Source organism: Rattus norvegicus, chromosome 17 (assembly GCF_036323735.1).
Source record: "Rattus norvegicus strain BN/NHsdMcwi chromosome 17, GRCr8, whole genome shotgun sequence".
Classification (NCBI taxonomy): domain Eukaryota; kingdom Metazoa; phylum Chordata; class Mammalia; order Rodentia; family Muridae; genus Rattus; species Rattus norvegicus.
In genome coordinates, this window is record NC_086035.1 from 68,644,058 (window position 1) to 68,662,818 (window position 18,761).

The 18,761-nt window shown below is 46.1% G+C and overlaps 1 protein-coding gene across 3 annotated transcripts in view; it reads left to right on the forward strand.

Moving 5' to 3' along the window:
- Pfkp (phosphofructokinase, platelet) overlaps positions 1-18,761 on the forward strand; it is a 64,307-nt gene that overhangs the window by 4,309 nt on the left and 41,237 nt on the right. For all 3 annotated transcript variants that reach the window (XM_063276718.1, XM_039096037.2, NM_206847.2), the window contains exon 2: positions 10,567-10,640. In XM_063276718.1, the coding sequence (XP_063132788.1) occupies positions 10,567-10,640 (74 nt within the window). The remainder of the gene's footprint in view (positions 1-10,566; positions 10,641-18,761) is intronic.

Here is an 18,761-nt window from a genome sequence, read left to right on the forward strand (position 1 = left end):
TGTTTGTTTTCCCAATCATGGTCTCTCTGTGTATCCTTGGCTGTCCTAGAACTCACTCTAGACCAGACTGGCCTTGAGTTCACAGAGAATCCATCTGCCTGGCCCTGCCTCCTGAGTGCTGGGACCACGACCACCTGGCGTCTTCTGTCATTTTTATAGATGGACTTCAGACTCCTTAATTTGGTTTCTGAAAGGGTCTTGAAATGGATTCCTGGAGAATTATCAAAGCAAGTCTGTGTTCATTGAATACTCACACAACAGCCCTAGTTGTCATTACCCATAACTGTGATTTTATAAGCCGTCAGTATATGCGAAAGGACCTTCTGAACAATAGACATGTGACCTCCATAGCGCTCTCTCTCTCTTTCTCTGTGTGTGTGTGTGTGTGTGTCTGCATGTGTCTGCATGTGTCTGCATGCGTACGCGTGCATAATTTGTGTAAGCAAATTACCTAAGCACATATGCTTACTATCCTAACATTCTGCCTGTCTGAGAGTGGATTTTTCCAAGTTAAAATATTATTTGAGCAAAAATATATGGCAAACTCCATCAGAGAGTAGGGGCTTTGTCTGACAGCATAGTGTTTATTTCCTGGTTCTGAGGATGAAACCCGGGAGTTTTGCACAAGTCAGGCAAGTGCTTTACAATTGGGCTGCTCCCCAAGCCTTGGTGCATGTTTTTTCTCGGAGGACAAGTATCTTTTTGTGGCATGTGTTCCTATGACCTGTGAAAGCTAGATAATTTGTTGCCTTTTCAGAGTAAGTAAGATGAAACCCTGAGGCATGCCTTCCATTGGTGGGAACTCGGAGGCTTTTATCAGGGACAGTTTAAGTTTTGATCTATTGATTTACTATCAAAAGCCATCAGAATTAGAGATAAGAGGATGAGGTTGAAGACAGATGTCGGACTGCAAAGCTGCATTCACTACAAAGCCGCATTCACGATCACAATCATTACATGATTGCGTTAAACAGAGTACTCAGGGATGGAGAGCAGATGGCTGAATTCAGCAAGCAGCTGAGTCACTTTTTGAGTTAAACTCTTCAACAAGCTTTGACTGGTCTTTTGACTGGTTACCAAGTCTCTCCATGGAAGCTGGATTCCTCCCAGAAGCCTGTGCGTTTGTAGGGCTTCGACACCTTGTATTTTGCTTGGAATTATAGCAATTGTGCCCGTCTAGCTGAATGAAGCTTTAAAACAGAGCAGAACAGTCTCCCTAGACTACGACTTATTTATAGGCCCAGTCTTCTGTGTACTAGCATAGCAATAGGGTTTTCTTGATTTTCAAGGTGAAGCAGACAGAGTGCCCCATCTCTGCCTTTCTCCATTTCCTTTCCCCACCAGCAGCCTGTAGTCACCAATCACCCTATCACCTAACATCTTCAGGCAAAAGTAGGATACAGTGTCAAGGAGGAAAGGCCAATCTGTTCTGGACCCCTAACAGCACTGTCCCAGGAGGGCCCAAAAGATGCTGTGAAGGTTCACATGATGACAGGATACATCTGTGAAAGGCTGGCCATGTGTACTTGGAGTTCCCTGCTAATCAGTCTATCCCCAGGTGGATTATGGACCACAGACAAGATTCAGGAATCCATGGGGAGTCTGCAAGCCCAGGCTCCCCCGGGGAGGCTTCCCTAATACATCAACCTAGCTGCCCACTGTTAACAGTTTTGTGAACTTGGCTAGTATCTTGACTGAGAGGATTCTATACTATAATGTCCATTGTCTAACTGTGTGACCCTGTTAGTTTTCTGATTAGGAACTATTGAAAGGGGTGGGCGTGTAGTTGTCCCAGGCAGACATTCCGTCTTGTATCTTTTCATTCTGGTTTTACTATTATTGAGATCGTTTATGCTCTTGTATCACCATTCCACCCAGGAACAGTTTGTGGAATGGGTGAACCCTTAGGTAGAACCCTGGAGTCCTCTTGATATCACTGTTATAGCACGAAGCAAAGGACTGTGTATCTCAGAGGGATACTAAGAAGGACCTTGTACCAGGGGTCAGGAGTGGCGCAAGCTACTTTTTTACAGAGGCCATCAGAACCTTGAAATGCCTGGAATGAGCTGCAGGAAGTAGCCCAAGGCCAGGGAGCCACAGGCCTCATGGGGGATGGGCAGAAGTGGTCCTGGGTGAGGTCGGAGCCAGAGCAGGCCAAGTGTAGAGACTTTGGATTTACCTGGTGCGACCTGGGGAAGCCATGCTGAGTCTACTGGCTGCCTCTGGTAGAGGTCACTTTGTGGAACGGAGAGGCAGAGAACTGGAGTTTAGTGACTCAGAAGAAACAGGAAGTTACTGATGGAGGCTTGAGGAGGTGGGGTGGGTGGGGCATGTGACTGACAGGATGCTACCATTGACACCGAAGGGCTTTTGAGTAGGTGGGAGTACAGGACAGTCAAGAACTCATCTGCTGAGACAATATTGATGGTACATGAGAGAAGTAGGTATAGGAAGGCTGGTGAGAGAATACAGCCTTTTCAGAGGTCCTTACAATAGCAACAAACATACAAACAGGCAGAAGAGAGAAAAACAAGTCACTGAAAAATTCCTTAGGAAGGAGGTCCTGTCAGCTCCTGATATAGAGCATTCTCCAGTGTGTTCGTTAGTATCTGATATACGGACAAGCTATGTACAATACTTTACATGTTGTTGAGTATAGATTCAAGAGCATCTCTGCCCAACCACATTAAGGTTTGCATTGTAGTCTGTATGTTACAGGTAATTATAAGTGACATAGTAGCCACAGTAATGAAAGTAATAGAAAGAGAGGTAAAGTGAAATTGAGTGTGTGTGTGTGTGTGTGTGTGTGTGTGTGTGTGTGTGTGTGTGTGTATTTTATATTCTTACTGCACTGCTTATTGAGGTTTTATTTCCCACATTAAGACCGGAATCAGTGTGCAGTGTCATTAATAGTAGACCATTTAAATCTGGACAAAACACATGTGACCAGAGGCTACCCTTGATGGGCACTATGGTTAGAGAGTTATAATGGTGTGTTATCACCTACATTTAAAAGATTCTCAAAAAAATGGGTCTTCTATTCCTCAAGGAAAAGGAGAGAATGTAAAAACAGGAGGGGGAAAGAGTGCTGTAAACTGCTCTCTGACAGTCAGGACATGGCTGTTGTACATGCACCCACAGTATCAGGGGCTAACAGCATAACTCCGGCACAAGGGTGGGCCCATCTGCATCCCACCATTGATGGAAGAGCTGTAGATAAGACCCCGACTCTCTCATAGGAGTTATAGGTAGTAAAGTTGTGCAAGGGGGAATCATATTCCTCAGTGATATAGCCACTGACACTCGAACCTTAACCGTCAAATACCCACCCACCCATGTTCCTGCATAAATCTCTAGTTGCATTTATCAGGTCACACGTATAAATACACACAGGAAGGGAGAGGATTTGGGAAGAAGGGATTTGGTGAGAGGGGGAAGAGGATAAGAATATAACGAGGGAGGAACATTTATCAAAAATACACACACATAGATATATAAAATTAGAAAATAGTTTACTTTTTAAAAAGCTCTCTGTCTGCTGTGGACAGTGGGATACCTCACACTATGAACCCTCAGGACCTCCAGTATTTTCCATCTGTCTGTCTGGCTAACTTCTTCCACTTTATTTTCTCTCTCAAACACCGCTGCTCACTTCTCCAGAGAAGCTCTTGGTTAACCACGATAGTGCTTCCCAAATCCTCAATGCTCCCAGTCTCCTGTACCACCCTGCTGGTCATTTTTCTTCTTAGCAGTTATGCTGTTTTGATAGTATTTATTATGAATTTTTATGTATTTATTTATTCATTCATGCAGCAAGGATGTGTGTGTCAGTATGTGTGTGTATATCTGTATATCTGTGTCTTTGTGTATGCTCATGCTTGTGTGGAAGTGGACATGGGAGATCCTTCCCAGTCACTTCTCCACTCATTTTATAAGACACTTGTATGTTAAATGAACCTGGAGCTCACTGTGTTAGCAAGACTGACTGACCTATAAGCCCCCGGGCTCTGCCTTTTTTCATGGGTTCCTCCTCCAATGGCTGGGTTTGCAGATGTATGCTGTTGGGTCTGTCCTTTATCAACAGAATGAATGGTCTTCTCATCTCTTCCTTCCTTCCTTTACTCCTGTGGCAGGCCAAGCCCAGGGTCTCCAGATTTTCTTCTTCCTACTGAGCTGAATTCCCAAACCCCATCCGTGGGCTTGATTGACATGCTTACACTACTGCTGTTTGTGCTCTCTTGACTGTACTAAGCTCCGGAGGGACAGGATCTCCCCGTTATGTCAGTGAAGTCACCCAGTAGTCCTTGGCGAAGAATAGACTTTCAATTTACATACATGGGAGGTGCATGTGATGGCCGGGCAGATGAAAACATGCTTATGGAACTGATGTTGACTCTTGGACCTGGGGTCAGGGTGACTCGAAGCTTGATAACCACGAGGGAGCCAGGCTTTTCCTGAATTCTTTTCCTCCATACACGCCCCGTCCATGTCAATGTCATAGTCATATAGAGACAGAACTTAATGAGTAACTACAGTAGCAAGAATAACGTAGGGCATGTTTTATGTCCACCTATTATAAAGACCTTTCTGCTTTACTTATGTGTATCTGCTTCATGTGTATGTGTGTCTATGTGAATGACTGCCACAGGTGTGTGGGTTGCTGCTGACACCAGAAGAGGGTGTAGGATGCCGAGAGCTGGAGGAGGTGGTTGTGGGCCACAATATATGGGTGCTCAGAGCCAAACTCTGGTCTTCTGTAGAAGAGGCTCTTAGCCTCTGTTATCCCTCCAGCTCCTCACAACTGTGCCTTTGACAAGCTAGTAACCCCTTTGAGCCGCCTTGACGGTCTCCTTCCAAAAGGAAGTGAAATAATGGAGATCACTAAATGAATGACTGTAAGAACTGTGGGATACACTTGCACGGCCAACTGGTTAAGTGAGGAGGTTGAGATTTTTCTTCCCATCCCAAAGATGGTGAAAAGATGAGCTCAAATTATTGTAGGATTTTATTAGACAATATTTTTCTTGTCCTCCGTTAGTTTTATTAGTTGGTATATAGTACGTGTACTACTTTGTGGGCCCGAGGTATCTGTAGGTCACGTGTAGGGTTGGATGAGGTGGGTCATTAGCCCTTTTGCCTCAAGCTGTCCCTTTCACATGCCTCACAGCATATGTGTGGTCAGAGCAGAATGTCAAAGGAAGCCTTTGCCATGGGACATTTGCCTGAGAAGAGATTTACTTGAGATTTCTACCTTTTCGTGGCCTTTGAATGAAAGACTCTGCCTCAAGGAAAGGAGTGAGGCTGTCCTTGCTTCTCTCTGTGCTTCAGGGAGAAGCTGTTTGATATTGTGTCTACCCCTTTCCATCACACCTCTCTTCAGGCACACACACACACACACACACGTACATATAGATGTGCACAGATGTACACACATACACAGATGCACATACACCCACAGACATACATACACATACACATATATACACATAAACACATATGCACAGACATACACATAACACATACACACACTTAAACACACATATACATGCAGACATACACACACATATATGCACATACACACATGCACAGACACACACATACACACATCTATACACACACACACACACCCCTCCCACCTAACAGCATCATTGTTGTCTCCACGTTTATTTAGTTTTAGTTCTATAAGATTATACTTGTTGCTAGTGTAGTTAGGGGCAGTGCCACACTGGGCTCTTGCCCCCAGACCTCATTAAGCCAACTAAACACACTAATAGTGAAAAGCAGATGAAGGAGATTTATACCAAGTGACCACACCTGAGAGGAGAAACGAAGTTCATCCACGGCCCCCACCCTGCCCCACCCTGCCCTGCCCTGCCCTGCCCCATGTTTGACTTCCTTCCAGGTTTAGGCTTAAATTGAAGATAAGAAATGAGCCAAATTTATCGGTCCGGGTCTAGTGTGGTCATGCCCCTTGGTGATGACTTAACCTCTGTGTAGGCTACAGTCCCTCCTGCACTTTTTCTTTCTGGTTTTTCTGAGAGACAGACTTCTCTGTATAATGGCCCTTGCTGTCCTGGAACTTATTTGTCCATAGGGTGGCCTTGAACTCACAGACACTGTCTCTTGCCTTCCAAGTGCCGCGGTGACGCCATACCCTGCTACCTGCAATGTGTTCTGACGAGTTAGCAGAAGTATGTGCCGATCTTTCTGAGAGAAAACACTGACACCAAGCCTTTCTTCATTTATTTATTTATTTATTCATTTATTCATTCATTCATTCTTTCTTTCTTTCTTTTATGTTCTGAGTACACTGTAGCTGTCTTCAGACACACCAGAAGAGGACATCAGATCCCATGACAGATGGCTGTGAGCCACCATGTGGTTATTGGGAATTGAACTCAGGACCTGTGGAAGAGCAGTCAGTGCTCTTAAGCTCTGAGCCATCTCTCCAGCCCCAGCCTTTCTCCTTATGCAAGAGATTCCAGGGGAAATTCCAATTCCTTAGGGTCCATTGTTTGAATAATCTGAAAGACGAAGGGAGGGGCCCGGTTGTCTCCTCAGATTATCTTTATTCCCGCTGACAGGGTTCCAAGCCTGGGAGCCCTGGACTGGGATTTAGACTTCTTTCGAAACTCCATGTTTATTACTTAGGAGGAAGATGATGTTTCCCCCTTGGAAGGTTGTTTTGACTCCCTGGTCAGAGAATAAAACCTAAACAAATGAGTGAATGAAGACTATGTTCTGGAGAAACAGTAGGTTGAATGTGAGTGGAAACCCTTGAATCTGTCTTTGTCCCAAATGACCAGGTGGCCAAGGACGAGGACAACCGTAAGCCAAATGACTGAACACAGATGTTTACCCAGAAGACTATAAAACCCAAATTATAAGGATGCCGGTCTACACATTGGTTTCTTTCTTTGCTCTTTGATCTCTGTCCGCCCTTCTCCTAGCCTTCCTGGGGTTCATGTCATTCTGCTTTCTACCCAAGGGAGCCACTCCGATGCAGCCCTCTGCCCCACTGACTGTATCCCTTCCAAAGCGGGGCCTAGAATCTCGTTAGCAGTTAGACAGGACTCTGGCCCGGGTAGGCTTTCTTCTGTGAAACTTGTGCCTTTGGTGATTCTGAAGTACGAAAACAAACCGGAAGCTTCCTGATTAAAGTACAGGGAACTGAAATCACAACTTCCCATTTGATTGATGTTGTTATCCTTATAGAGCCCCAGGCTTCCCCAGGAGGTTTCAGCCAGCCCCGGCTGGGCCCTTTCACGATTTGGGGGTGGGGGTTTGGGGTAATGGGCTGCCTTTAGAGGCATTGAGAGAATCTCACCCAAATGACCAGGATGGTGGTTGTGCCCCTCAAAGGATTCTGGAGACAGTCAAGAACTAGGGAGAAACACAAACTCTCAGCTCTACTAGAGAAGCCCCGGAGGGATACAGCATATGTAGGCCCCAGCCTTAGGAAGCCTGCCTTGGGCCTGAGGTCACCTGCTTGAGTGTAAGCATGCTCTTTCCTGGTGAGTTTGGAGGTCATCAGGAGAATCTCCTGTGTGAAGTGGTTGCAGAAGATTCCTTCTGCTCCTACCCCACCCTCACCCCACCCCACCCACTGGATTCTAGAAGGAATGGAGTCGTCTTCTCCATCACACCCAGCTTCCTCCTTTCCTTCTTACTCTCAGCTTTCAGCCATCTTCTTCCTTCTGCCTCTTTTTGGAACACATTTTTCAAACCCCCAAGGGTTTTCAAGTAAATAAATTTCTGGAAAAAAAAAATCTTGTGGAAATGAAGTCTTTAAGGAAGGAGCGAAAGAGTCCAGGGTATCATTGCCCAGAGCACTGTATCACCCATTTACAAGGGTTCCTATAGTTCGGGCACCTAGTGGTCTATTAGGTGATTACTGCTGGAGTAGAAAGCCCTAGAAGAACCACAGCCATCCTGCAGGAGCCATGGGGAGAGACAGACAGAGAGAGAGAGAGAGAGAGAGAGAGAGAGAGAGAGAGAGAGAGAGAGAAATCGAGATTGAGCTCACTTTTCCCTTGGAGAGATGCTTATATCATTAGGAGACATCTATGTCTACAGAGGGGGCAGGTAGTTCTGTCTGAGGTGGGTAGGGGACTGGAGAAGCAGAACTAGGAAGTTAAGGGAGGGCTTCAGGGGAAGAGCATGGAAGGGTCAGGGGAAGATGTCGTCACAAGCCCCCGCGAAATGGGTCTCAGGGCTCGGTATCCGTATCAGGGGCGAAGCAGGCAGGCAGCTGTCACAGGGTTGTCTCCCTGACATCAAATAGCAGGAGAATCCTCAGGGTGTGGCCAGGACCCCCTCACCCCACACACACACACCCCAGTTTGGGTTCCCTTCCCTTGGACCCTTGCAGAGTAGGAGCTTGGCACATGTATATATACATCTAGAAAAAAAAGTCACTCTCTTGGCCAAAAACTCTTCAAACATTGCTGAGTCCAAGAACAAGGACGAGACTCTGTAGGACACAGCAGTTGAGAGCCTTACCAAATATTTTAAGGGGTGGGTGCCTTCACGGCTGTCTCCTTATGTGTGATTAGAAGCCAAAATCAATAATACAGGATATCTTCTTTTTTTCCAAGACAGGGTTTCTCTATGTAGCCTTCGCTGTCCTGGAACTCACTCTGTAGACCAGGCTGACCTGGAACTTACAGAGAGATCCACCTGTCTGTGCCTTCTGAGGGCCAGGAATAAAGGAATGTGCCACCACTGCTGGGTGATACATGGTATCTTATGCCAGAGAGGACTACTACTCAGCTTCCAAAATAGGATTTCAGTGGAAGGCAAAATTGAGGCTGTGGGTTTACATGATAAAGGCTTGCACATATTTCTTTTTTTTTTTTCCCCTTTTCTTTTTCTTTTTTTTTTTTTTTCGGAGCTGGGGACCGAACCCAGGGCCTTGCGCTTGCTAGGCAAGCGCTCTACCACTGAGCTAAATCCCCAACCCCGCTTGCACATATTTCTAAGTGATTTGCAGAAGTGAAGATGAGGGAAGTGTGTGTGTGTGTGTGTGTGTGTGTGTGTGTGTGTGTGTGTGTGTGTGTGTGCGCGCGCGCGTGCGTGCGCGCGCACGCACATGCGTGCACACGCACCCATTTACTGTGTAGGCCAGAGGTCTGGTGACTCCCCTAATGTCCCTCCACCTTATTTTTTGACGCAGGGTTTGCTAATGAATCCCCATCTCACTGAAGCGGACAGAGTAGCTAGCTACCAAGTCCCAGTAACCCTCCTGTCTTCACCTGGTCCTCAGCACTACAGGCGCACTGTGGTGCTCGCTCTTTACATGGACGGTAGCGCTCAGAGCTCAGGCCGCCATCTTGTGCAGCACTCTACGGACGGAGCTATTGCCCTGGCTCCGGTTTCATGTGTGCACTTATTCAGTTAAACCGTCCCTTTGTCGCCTTTCTGTAGTGTAGCATGTCTATGTCTGGTAGCTGTCTCCCCAAATTTCAAGACACAGGATGGGAGAATTGGAGAGAACGGTGGCCTCGGAGGGACTTGGCTGAGAGCCCGGTTGCTTTCCACTCTGAGGCTGAAGGCTCCATCCTGCCGCGCACGGCTCTTCTACCTTGTTCCTTCTCTCTTGCTGGACCTTTGACTCCGAGCTAAGATGATGCAAGGGCCTTCAACTGTTACGCCACTGGCAGGCTACTCAAGCCAGTTTTCAGTTTCCAAAAACTGCCCCCGTGGAAAGTAAATCGAGCCAGAAGCCTTCCATTGTAACACATGCTTCGCTGCTGCTCTTTAAGTGTACAAAATGCCCCTGGTCTCTCTTAAGGATGTGTGGAGGTTGGCTTGTCGGGGCTGGAGAGATGGCTCAGCAGTTAAGCGCACCAACTGCTCTTCCAGAGGTCCTGAGTTCAATTCCCAGCAACCACATGGTGGCTCACAACCATCTGTAATGGGGTCTGGTGTGTCTGAAGACAGCTATAGTGTGCTCATATACATAAAATAAATAAATAAATCGTTAAAAAAAAAAGGAGGTTGACTTGTCTTAGTTCCTCTTCTAATGAAAAAAATGCCAAGATTTGTTTTATAATAAAGACTTTTTTTATTACATCAATATCTAGGGATAAAATAATTATTCAGCTTCTCCTCAAGTCACAGACCCATTGCTACCTTCGGTGTTAATTTCTTTGAGTTTGGCCCTCAAAACCTGCCATCCGTTTTCCTTAGTGTTTGTCTGGAGTTGCCTAGTATTCTGTGCTTCAGAACACACACTGCCATCCTAGCACCCAGGAGGCTAGGGAGCTGGAAGCTTTAGTCAGCCTCGAGCTAGTCTCAAAAAAGGAAAAGCCACAGAAAGATGATGAGTGATACTCCAAACTAAAAATATCCCAGGCTCTTTTTCCAGTGTGAACCCCACCCTTAGATGAACCCCAATATGCGGGGTTCCCTGGTTTCCAGTTGTTTGTATTCACTGTACTAATCCTTGAAGTATATGTGTCACAGTCACAGCCCACAAGGAAACAGAAGCACATGCAGTTAACCAAGGTTTTGGTGAACCAGCCACACGCTGTCTACTGACAACTGATTCTGTTCCTTCCACAGGCATGAATGCTGCTGTCCGTGCTGTGGTGCGCATGGGAATATACACGGGGGCCAAAGTGTACTTTATATACGAGGTCAGTGCTTCCCATTTGTGTTGTCTCTCACTGGGGAATTTGCCCCACCCACTTGCTCACAGCCCTGAGCTCACCGGTCTCTCTCTCTTACTGCTTCCCTTGGCTGAGCACCAGGAGTGAGAAGGAAACTGAGATAAGACAGCTCAAAAGTCATGCTGGTATCCACTTCCTGGTCTTGATTGCTGGGTCAATGATTATGAGGATGTCAACGTGTGAGCTGATCTCAAAGAATAGGACCAGAAATAGAAAGCCATCCCTTTTGAGCTTTCCATCATGAATGTGAAGCCGACACCACACCCCAGTGCCTGGTCATGTCTTGGCTTCACGGTGAAGAATCTGGGTTAAATGGAACTTTATTGCTGCACAAATAAAAAACGACATCATGAGTTTGTCTGGAAGTGGATACAAGTGGAAATCACCATGTTAAATGCTAGCCTCAGAAAGATGAATACATTTGTTCTCCGGCAGATCTTAGATTTTCAATGTGCCTGTGCGTGTGTGTGTGTGTGTGTGTGTGTGTGTGTGTGTGTGTGTGTGTGTGATATGACAGCAAGAAGACATCTAAAGGCATAGAACAGGACCAGGAGAGAAGGTGATAAAATACCTATGACACGAGGACAGTAGAAAGATGTTGGGATGGGGGATTAGCATGAAGGGTAAGAGGACAGGAGCGAGAGGAGGGCAATGAATGAGGAGAAACATGTATGAAAATGCCACAATGAAACCATCATCACTGACACAAACTGAAACTCAGTAACAATAACTAACCACACTCAAAAAACTGCTCTTTGTCTCTGGTGCTTCAGGTCCTGGCAGCTTAGGAAATCTATAGCACGAGAACCAGAAGGAACCACCATGTACCGAGCCTCTTTATTTCCAGAACTATAAGGAACACCATTTTATATTTGTAAATTTTGTATTTGTCAAATGGGGCTCAAAATGCAAAAGAATTGTTTTTTAAACAGATCAGTTCAAGGCTTAGGAGATGGCTCTGTGTGGTAAGAACTTGCTACACAAGTTATCTGGATCCAAGTGTCAGCCCCGTTTCAGTTGGGGCCTTTACATTGTTCCTTCTGCTTCTGTTTCAGAGCTCTCCCACCTCCCCTAACACTCACACTCTCCTCTCCTCTCTTCTCCTCTCCTCTCCTCTCCTCTCCTCTCCTCTCCTCTCCTCTCCCTTTCTCTCTCTCTCTCTCTCTCTCTCTCTCTCTCTCTCTCTCTCTCTGCCTTTCTCTCCTGCCTTGAGCCTTGAGATAAAACTGTGCATTCTGGCCCAAGAGCAGTTCTTAATAAGTAATGTGGCTTTCACCAGCTCTCTGGGGTTGGAGCAGTGCCAGATGAGGTTTCTTGTTAAAATTAGCAGCACTTTCAAATTTACTAGGGACTTAGAGTCTACAGAAGGTTCTCCTAGGAGCCCATGTGATTTTCTTTACACAGGCCACAGCCCTGGTGTCCTCTGCTCTTGGCTACAAGCTGCTGAGCACCTAGAGGAAAGTAGAAAGCTCCACATGAGTCACTGCTTTGATCTTGCTGGGGGCTCAGTAGGTTGTATGAGGGAAGGAAGTCAGATATTTCTGTTACTTCACAGTTAAACCAAATGTTCCCCTAAACAGTTGGCATTCTCCAAGTTACTGTTCAGTCCTTTGTAGGGCCAGAAGGAGCTCAGCCCTATAACAGACCCCCACCCCCACCCCCCCAAGCTTACCTAGTTACTTCTGACTTGTACTGAAGGGTGTTTGCCATCGCTTGAAGACAGTTTTGATAATCTCATTCTTAGAGAGATGATTGTACCTGGCACCCAGAAGGTTACAGTGGAACCCTGCCTAACACCTTTTAAGCCCTCAACCTTGAAGAACCAATGGGCCCCACGTGTCAGTTCTAGCAATGTTGGGAAACCCACTGGTCCATTTAAAAGTCAACTCTGTCTTTGAGTGTTAGTTGGGGAAGAGACCACAAGCTATGTCTGTGTGAGGGTCTAACTTTACTGTCTGGTAAACTCTCAGTGCTCCCTCAGATGCCCCGCATGGGTAGTTCTTATGTCCTGTGTCTGTACTTTGTTCTGTCATATCCCGCCTTATCTGTCTGAGTTCTGGTGATATTTAAATAAACTCCAGACCAGTGTCTACCAGACTCTGCACATTTCACAAATTAAAGACTTGAAAGAAAGAACATCTTGTCAGCCTACAGCGGAAGACATTTGATCTTTCTTTTGAGGTTAACCGGATTTATCCCCTGCACTATTGTTTTCCGAGTTCCTTAGAGAAACAGAACCAACAATGTACGGCTATAAGACAGGGTTTATTAGATTGCCTTACACACTCTTCAAACTGCTCTGATTGAGCTGGGGAAATGAGCAAATGTTCAGTCTAAGACTCTGGAAGCCTCGTTATGGGAGCGAGGGCGATGGCGCTGTGGACTTGGCACATGAGTAAGATTCTTCCCTCGAGTAGCAGTAAGCAGTCCACTGTAGATGTAAAACTTGTGCTTCAATAATTTTAGAACACGAAAAAGAACCCCCACATCTGTTAGCTTTTACCCACTTGTTGACAGCAAAGCCCTGGTGACCTGAAACGAGGCTGAAAACTATCTTGGCTCAACTTACCTGGTGTGAGGGGCTGTACCTTTCTGTACAGAAGCCGACACCTGCAGGGATGGCCTCCCCTGAGCTCCTGGTCACCCAGAGTCACATGTGCGGTCACATCCACACTGCCTTTGAACATCCAAACCTTTAGAGTCCTAGCACAGCTCTTCCAGGGATTAGGTAGGACACTGGATCCACAGCAAGCAGCCCAGACAGTGCCTGGGAAGGAGTGCATTAACCCTTTGATCCTGTGACCTCATTTGACCCAGGGGAGTCATATCTGGGCTGGATATGATGAAGGCAGGGAAGCTTCAGGAGTTCAAAGGCATCCTTGGTTACCTAGTGAGTTCCAGGCCAGCCTCGGATAAGTTCTTGCCTCCAAACCTCAGAAAAAGAATGGGGTGGTGGGGAGGGAGGTAAGGGGAGGAAAGAGAAAAGAAAGGGAAGGAAGAAAACAAAGCCCTTCTGTCTCACCCCCTCACTGGGAGAAAACATGTGGAATAGTTTCGAGCACTACCTCCGAAGGGGCTGGCTGCCGGCTGGTTGCAGGGCAAGAAGACACACTTGCCTTTGACTCCATTGGTTTGCAGCCAGGCACAGACTTGAGGCATGTGACTGAAGTGATGAACTCCCTGACCTGGGACTCATGAGCTGTCCCCAAGACTGAGGCTTCTTTCCTAACCTCACGCAGCACTGTGTGGACGTTGGGATGGGAAAGATCATTCAAGGGTGGGCACTGGAAGTATTGAGCACTGCAGGGCGTGAAGGAGCATTCTGCCTCTACCCAGTCGAGGCCAGAGGCACCTCCTCCCAATAGTTCTAACGGTCAAGATCGGTCAAGATCGTTTCGAGGTGGCTGTGTTCCCGGGAGGCATAGTCCCTCTCACAAGGGACTACTGTTCTCAATCTATTTGATTTGAATTTAGAAAGGTGCTGGGATTATGTTTTGAAGCATCACTTAGTGATTCATCCCAACACGTTGTTTCATGTATGTTAGCATTTCTTCTAGGCTCTGCCCTACAGTTACATGGCGACAGCCAGGAATGCCTGACTCACTATAAAAGAGGATGCTTGCCCCCTCTTGCTCTCTTGCTGTCTTATCCTCTTCCCCCGGCTCCCCCAATGCCCCTGCTCTCCCCATTCTCCTGCCCCCTCTCTCTCCATGTGATCATGGTCAGCCTTTACTCATCTACACACTCTTTCTGCCTTTCTCTGTCTCTACTACCCTCTCGACTTCCCTCCCCATGTCCTAAATAAACTCTATTCCGTACTACACCTGTAGTGTGGCTGGTACCTCAGAGGGACCCGCTGAGGCACCCCCTTCCACCACACCATACCTCGCCCTACCAAACATATCCCTGGCCTTCCTTTTCTTTTTTTTATAAAAGACAACAATGAATGCTCTAGTTTCTGTTTGCCTAGAACTGCCAAGGTTGCCAGAAGATTGGAACAGTTAAACAGATTAGTTAGTATTAATGAAACAATGAGTTCTTCTCCTGGTTCCCTCACCACCCCACCACCCCTGCCACCCACCTCACTCCCCCACCCCCCCTTTCTCTGTTCCTCTCCTTCCCTCTCCTGTTTCTCTCTCTATGCTTATCCTCATGCTCCTCCCCACCACCACCACCCCTTCTTCTCTTCTTCTGAAAGTGCGTGAAAAATGTATGATGAACCTGAAAAGTCTGGTATTTCCCGCAAAGGCCTGGCACCTGCTTGGCTGAGCTGCTCCATCTGGCTGCTGTTTTGCAGGCCCATGGATCTGGGTCAGGCGTACGTGTGGTGCGTGTGGAGTCTTGGGCTCCATTCCAGGAGAGATGGGATGGGTTGGTGGGTTAACCCAGTTTTTCTTATGCAGTGAGCTGGTTGTTTATTACTTTCTCTCCCCACCCCCCACCCCGTTTGGTTGCTCTTAAGTTTCTTGTTTTTTTTGTTTTATGGCTTAATAGCCCACAGAAGGCCATGGCTCCGTAGCAGTGGTAAGACAAGACCAATACATTCAGGAAAGACCATATCCAGAGCAGGCTGCCTGGGTCTAACCCAGGATAGGAAAAATGAAACTAACCTATCTGAAGAAGACGGGACTCTCATTGCTTTTAGTTTATTGTGTGGGTTTCATGTCCTATTGTGGAAGGTTTTTTGCAGATTTTCAAAGAAGCATTCTTAGAGACTTTACAAAAAAGGTAACCTAAGTGGCTTGTATCATTACATGAAAGACAGCAGTTTGATATTGTGTATTAGCAGTCATTTATAGTTACTCTCCAAGCTCAACTCATTGCCCACCCCGAAACCAAGTCCCGTTAATCTTATTGCTATCCTAAATTTTAATCCCAAATTCTGACACTGCCATGCCTCACAGACTGACCAAAATGGAACCAATGTCATCTTCCCTGTGGCTCCAGTGGCCTGAGGGTCTCTGCTTGTCCTTGTCTCTCAGTTGACGCGTCTATTTCTGGTTTCTACCAGCCGGGCTTTTCATCTTGAATGTAAACAATTAGCCTGCCACTTCAGCTTCTCTGGTTTCAGGCCCTGAGCACCACGGCCTGCCTAGTTAATATCCTGACGAATGCTGGGGAGTGTGGCGCAGGTGGGAGAGTGCTCTCTTAGCCTGCTTGCTGCTTCGCCTTTGATCCCCGACAGTGTAAACTTGGAAGCTCGCTGGAGGTGCAGGCAGGAAGAACAGGAATTTTAAGGGCAACCTCTAAGTTTGAGCCTAATCGGTGCTGCATGAGACTGTCCCCAAGTGAATAAATAAAACAGAAAGATGAACGTCAAAGAAATAAAGGGAAAGAAGAATCCCTAACTTGTGGATTGGCACCATTTTTTCCCCTTCCTAATGCAGATTCCTCCCCAGCCCTCACTTTGCTGGAGCTCTCATTCTCCTGTAAAACGAGCTCCCAACTCCTGGCCTTTCAAGTAAGGAATGCTAAGCTTATGACAGAAAAATCCACAAAACCCCGTTCTAGCCTCTGCTCTTTTTATTCAGAAGTGTACTCGCCCTGTCAGCCTGGGTAAGATGGTGGACCCACACCTGGAGAAATGAGCACAGAGGTGACTTTGGGCTGCAATCTGGGTGATTCTCGTGCTCTTGACATGCACGGACAAAGCCAGTGGGTAGGATTCCTTGAATTGAAAACACATCACCGTGTCCGGGCTGACTTTTGAAAGCATCTCTTGGTTCATTGCTGTCCTCAAATGCCACTCCCGTTCTCGTGCTGGCTTCCACTGCCCCTGTCAGTGCTTCGACCTTGAAGCACTATTACCCACAACTCATTCAAGCATGCTTCTGGGATTTTTAACTTAACTATTTGTACATTGGAAGATCCTTAATACCTAAGCTACTTAACCTCTACATCTGCCTAAAACTAATAGCAGTGGTGCTTGAGAGTGGAGCTGTATTGCAGCCCCATATGCTGTCTCCTGAGAGGCTGTTCAGCTGCACACACCCTGTCAGGTCCAGCCCTTGCACTAACATGCATGACTCTTAGCTACACTGGCTAACTTTCACTGATTTACAAAAGGCCAATTCATATAATTAATGTCTGCCCTTTCCACTGGAACACTGGCTAGGATGTGTCTGGAGTGTTGCTAATAGCCTCAGGGGCAAGCGATATTTCCTTTCCTTTCCTTTCCTTTCCTTTCCTTTCCTTTCCTTTCCTTTCCTTTCCTCTCCTCTCCTCTCCTCTCCTCTCCTCTCCTCTCCTCTCCTCTCCCTTCCTCCCCTCCCCTCCCCTCCCCTCCCCTCCCCTCCTCTCCCCTCCCGTCCTCTCCTCATTCATTCATTCATTCATTCATTCATTCATTCATCCATTCCTTGAATGCTTAAACTATGCTAGCTCTTATACTAACTTCATACGCCCCATGCCATTTCTGACCTCATACGGCCATCAGTGCTGGTTTTGCTTTCAGACCGTCCAGACACACTTAACATTGTCAAATTGGACTCTCTCCCTGATTTGGCCACCTCCACTGTCACTCCCAGTGAAGCTGAGTGAGTTCCCATTGAGGATGTTGGTGTCCGGATCAGCCGTGTAGATTTGACTGTGATCATGGTAGAAGGCTGGTTCACCTCCTTCCTGTTGTGGCTTTTAGGTTCACAGCTTTCCTGCAATTGAAATTGTTTGCTTTGGCTTAAGGAAATCTAATAATGCCAAAGGCCGAAATAAATGAAGTTAGTGTGTTAGTGGTTTGCTCAAGCTCCAAGTACAGGACCATACAATGTCATGCCATGCTCTAATCTATTTTAGAACTGACCCAGCTTTACCAAGGACTGACTCTATGGCTTCTTTCCTTATAGGAATTTTCCATGAAGTAATTAAGCCACTGAGTACATTTTTTTTTAAATGGGTGGCTGTGAAGTATTTTACTTTAGTTCAGTGCCCTTGGGAGAGAGGTGATCAGAGCCCTCCAGGTTGAGAAGGGAACACTGTCTACTTAGGTTCTGCATGGGTAAAACCAAGCCAAGATCCAGAACTTGAAAAACCAATGGTAACCCATGTGGTGATTTATGCACGTAATTGCGTCAGGAAGCTGAAGCAGGAGGATTCCCATGAATCCAAGGCTAGCTTGGCCCTGACAAGTCTGGGGTGCAGAGTGAGATCTTGTCTTGGAAATTAAAGGGGGTGAGGCTAGAAAGCTGGCCCAGTGTTTGCTTGACTTCACGGTTTTGGATAACCAATTTGGGAAGACTAGGTCTTAAAAACCTCACTATTTCTTAGTAGCTTATAGTTCTTTGTGTAGAGTTGAGGTCTTATTAGTTTCTCTTTTATGTTAGCATGTCTATTGAAATATATTTAGGAGTATGTACTCTTATGTATATATATATATATATATATATATATATATATATAATTGTGTCTATATGTGTATATATGTGTATTATATATATTATATATATATATGCCCACACACACATGCTATGAATTAGAGAGAGCAGTAGGAAGGAAGGGTTGTAGAGAGGTCAGGAAAAAGGAAAATGATGAAAGGTCCAATTTAATATGAGATGGTAATCTTCCATATGGTCTTTTAATTTTTAAAAAATAAAAAAGAGAGATCACTTTGAAAACCCTCTGTGAGTGAGTCTTACTTTGTTTCTAGTGGAGTCAGCACATGACTCGGCAGAGTAGTCACAAGGACCCTTAAGTACTAGCAGAATCAGTGGGGAGCCACGGATGCCCAACCTGGTGCTGTTCAGAATACTTCAGAGCCTGTGGCCTACATTTTCCTGGGAGTGAACTGCCTGACAGGAGAACTTCTGCTGGAGGATGGCTGTGATAGAACCAGCCCAGGTCCCATAGCCTCTGAATAGGTATTAACAAAGCTGGTAGTAATCTTTCTTCTGAATGTGAACTTTAAAAGGCTCAGAGGTTTGCTTTCCTAGGTGAGTCATAAAACTGGCTTTGAAGGTAAGAGTATAAAATGGAATTTTAGAAAATGTTTTGGCTACATTAAGTGTTTAGCCTTCTGCCTCAATAGGAAAAAAAAGGATCTCACTTTCTGCATGAGAATGAAAAGGGTAAAATTAGTTCTCTCAATTTGTTAAT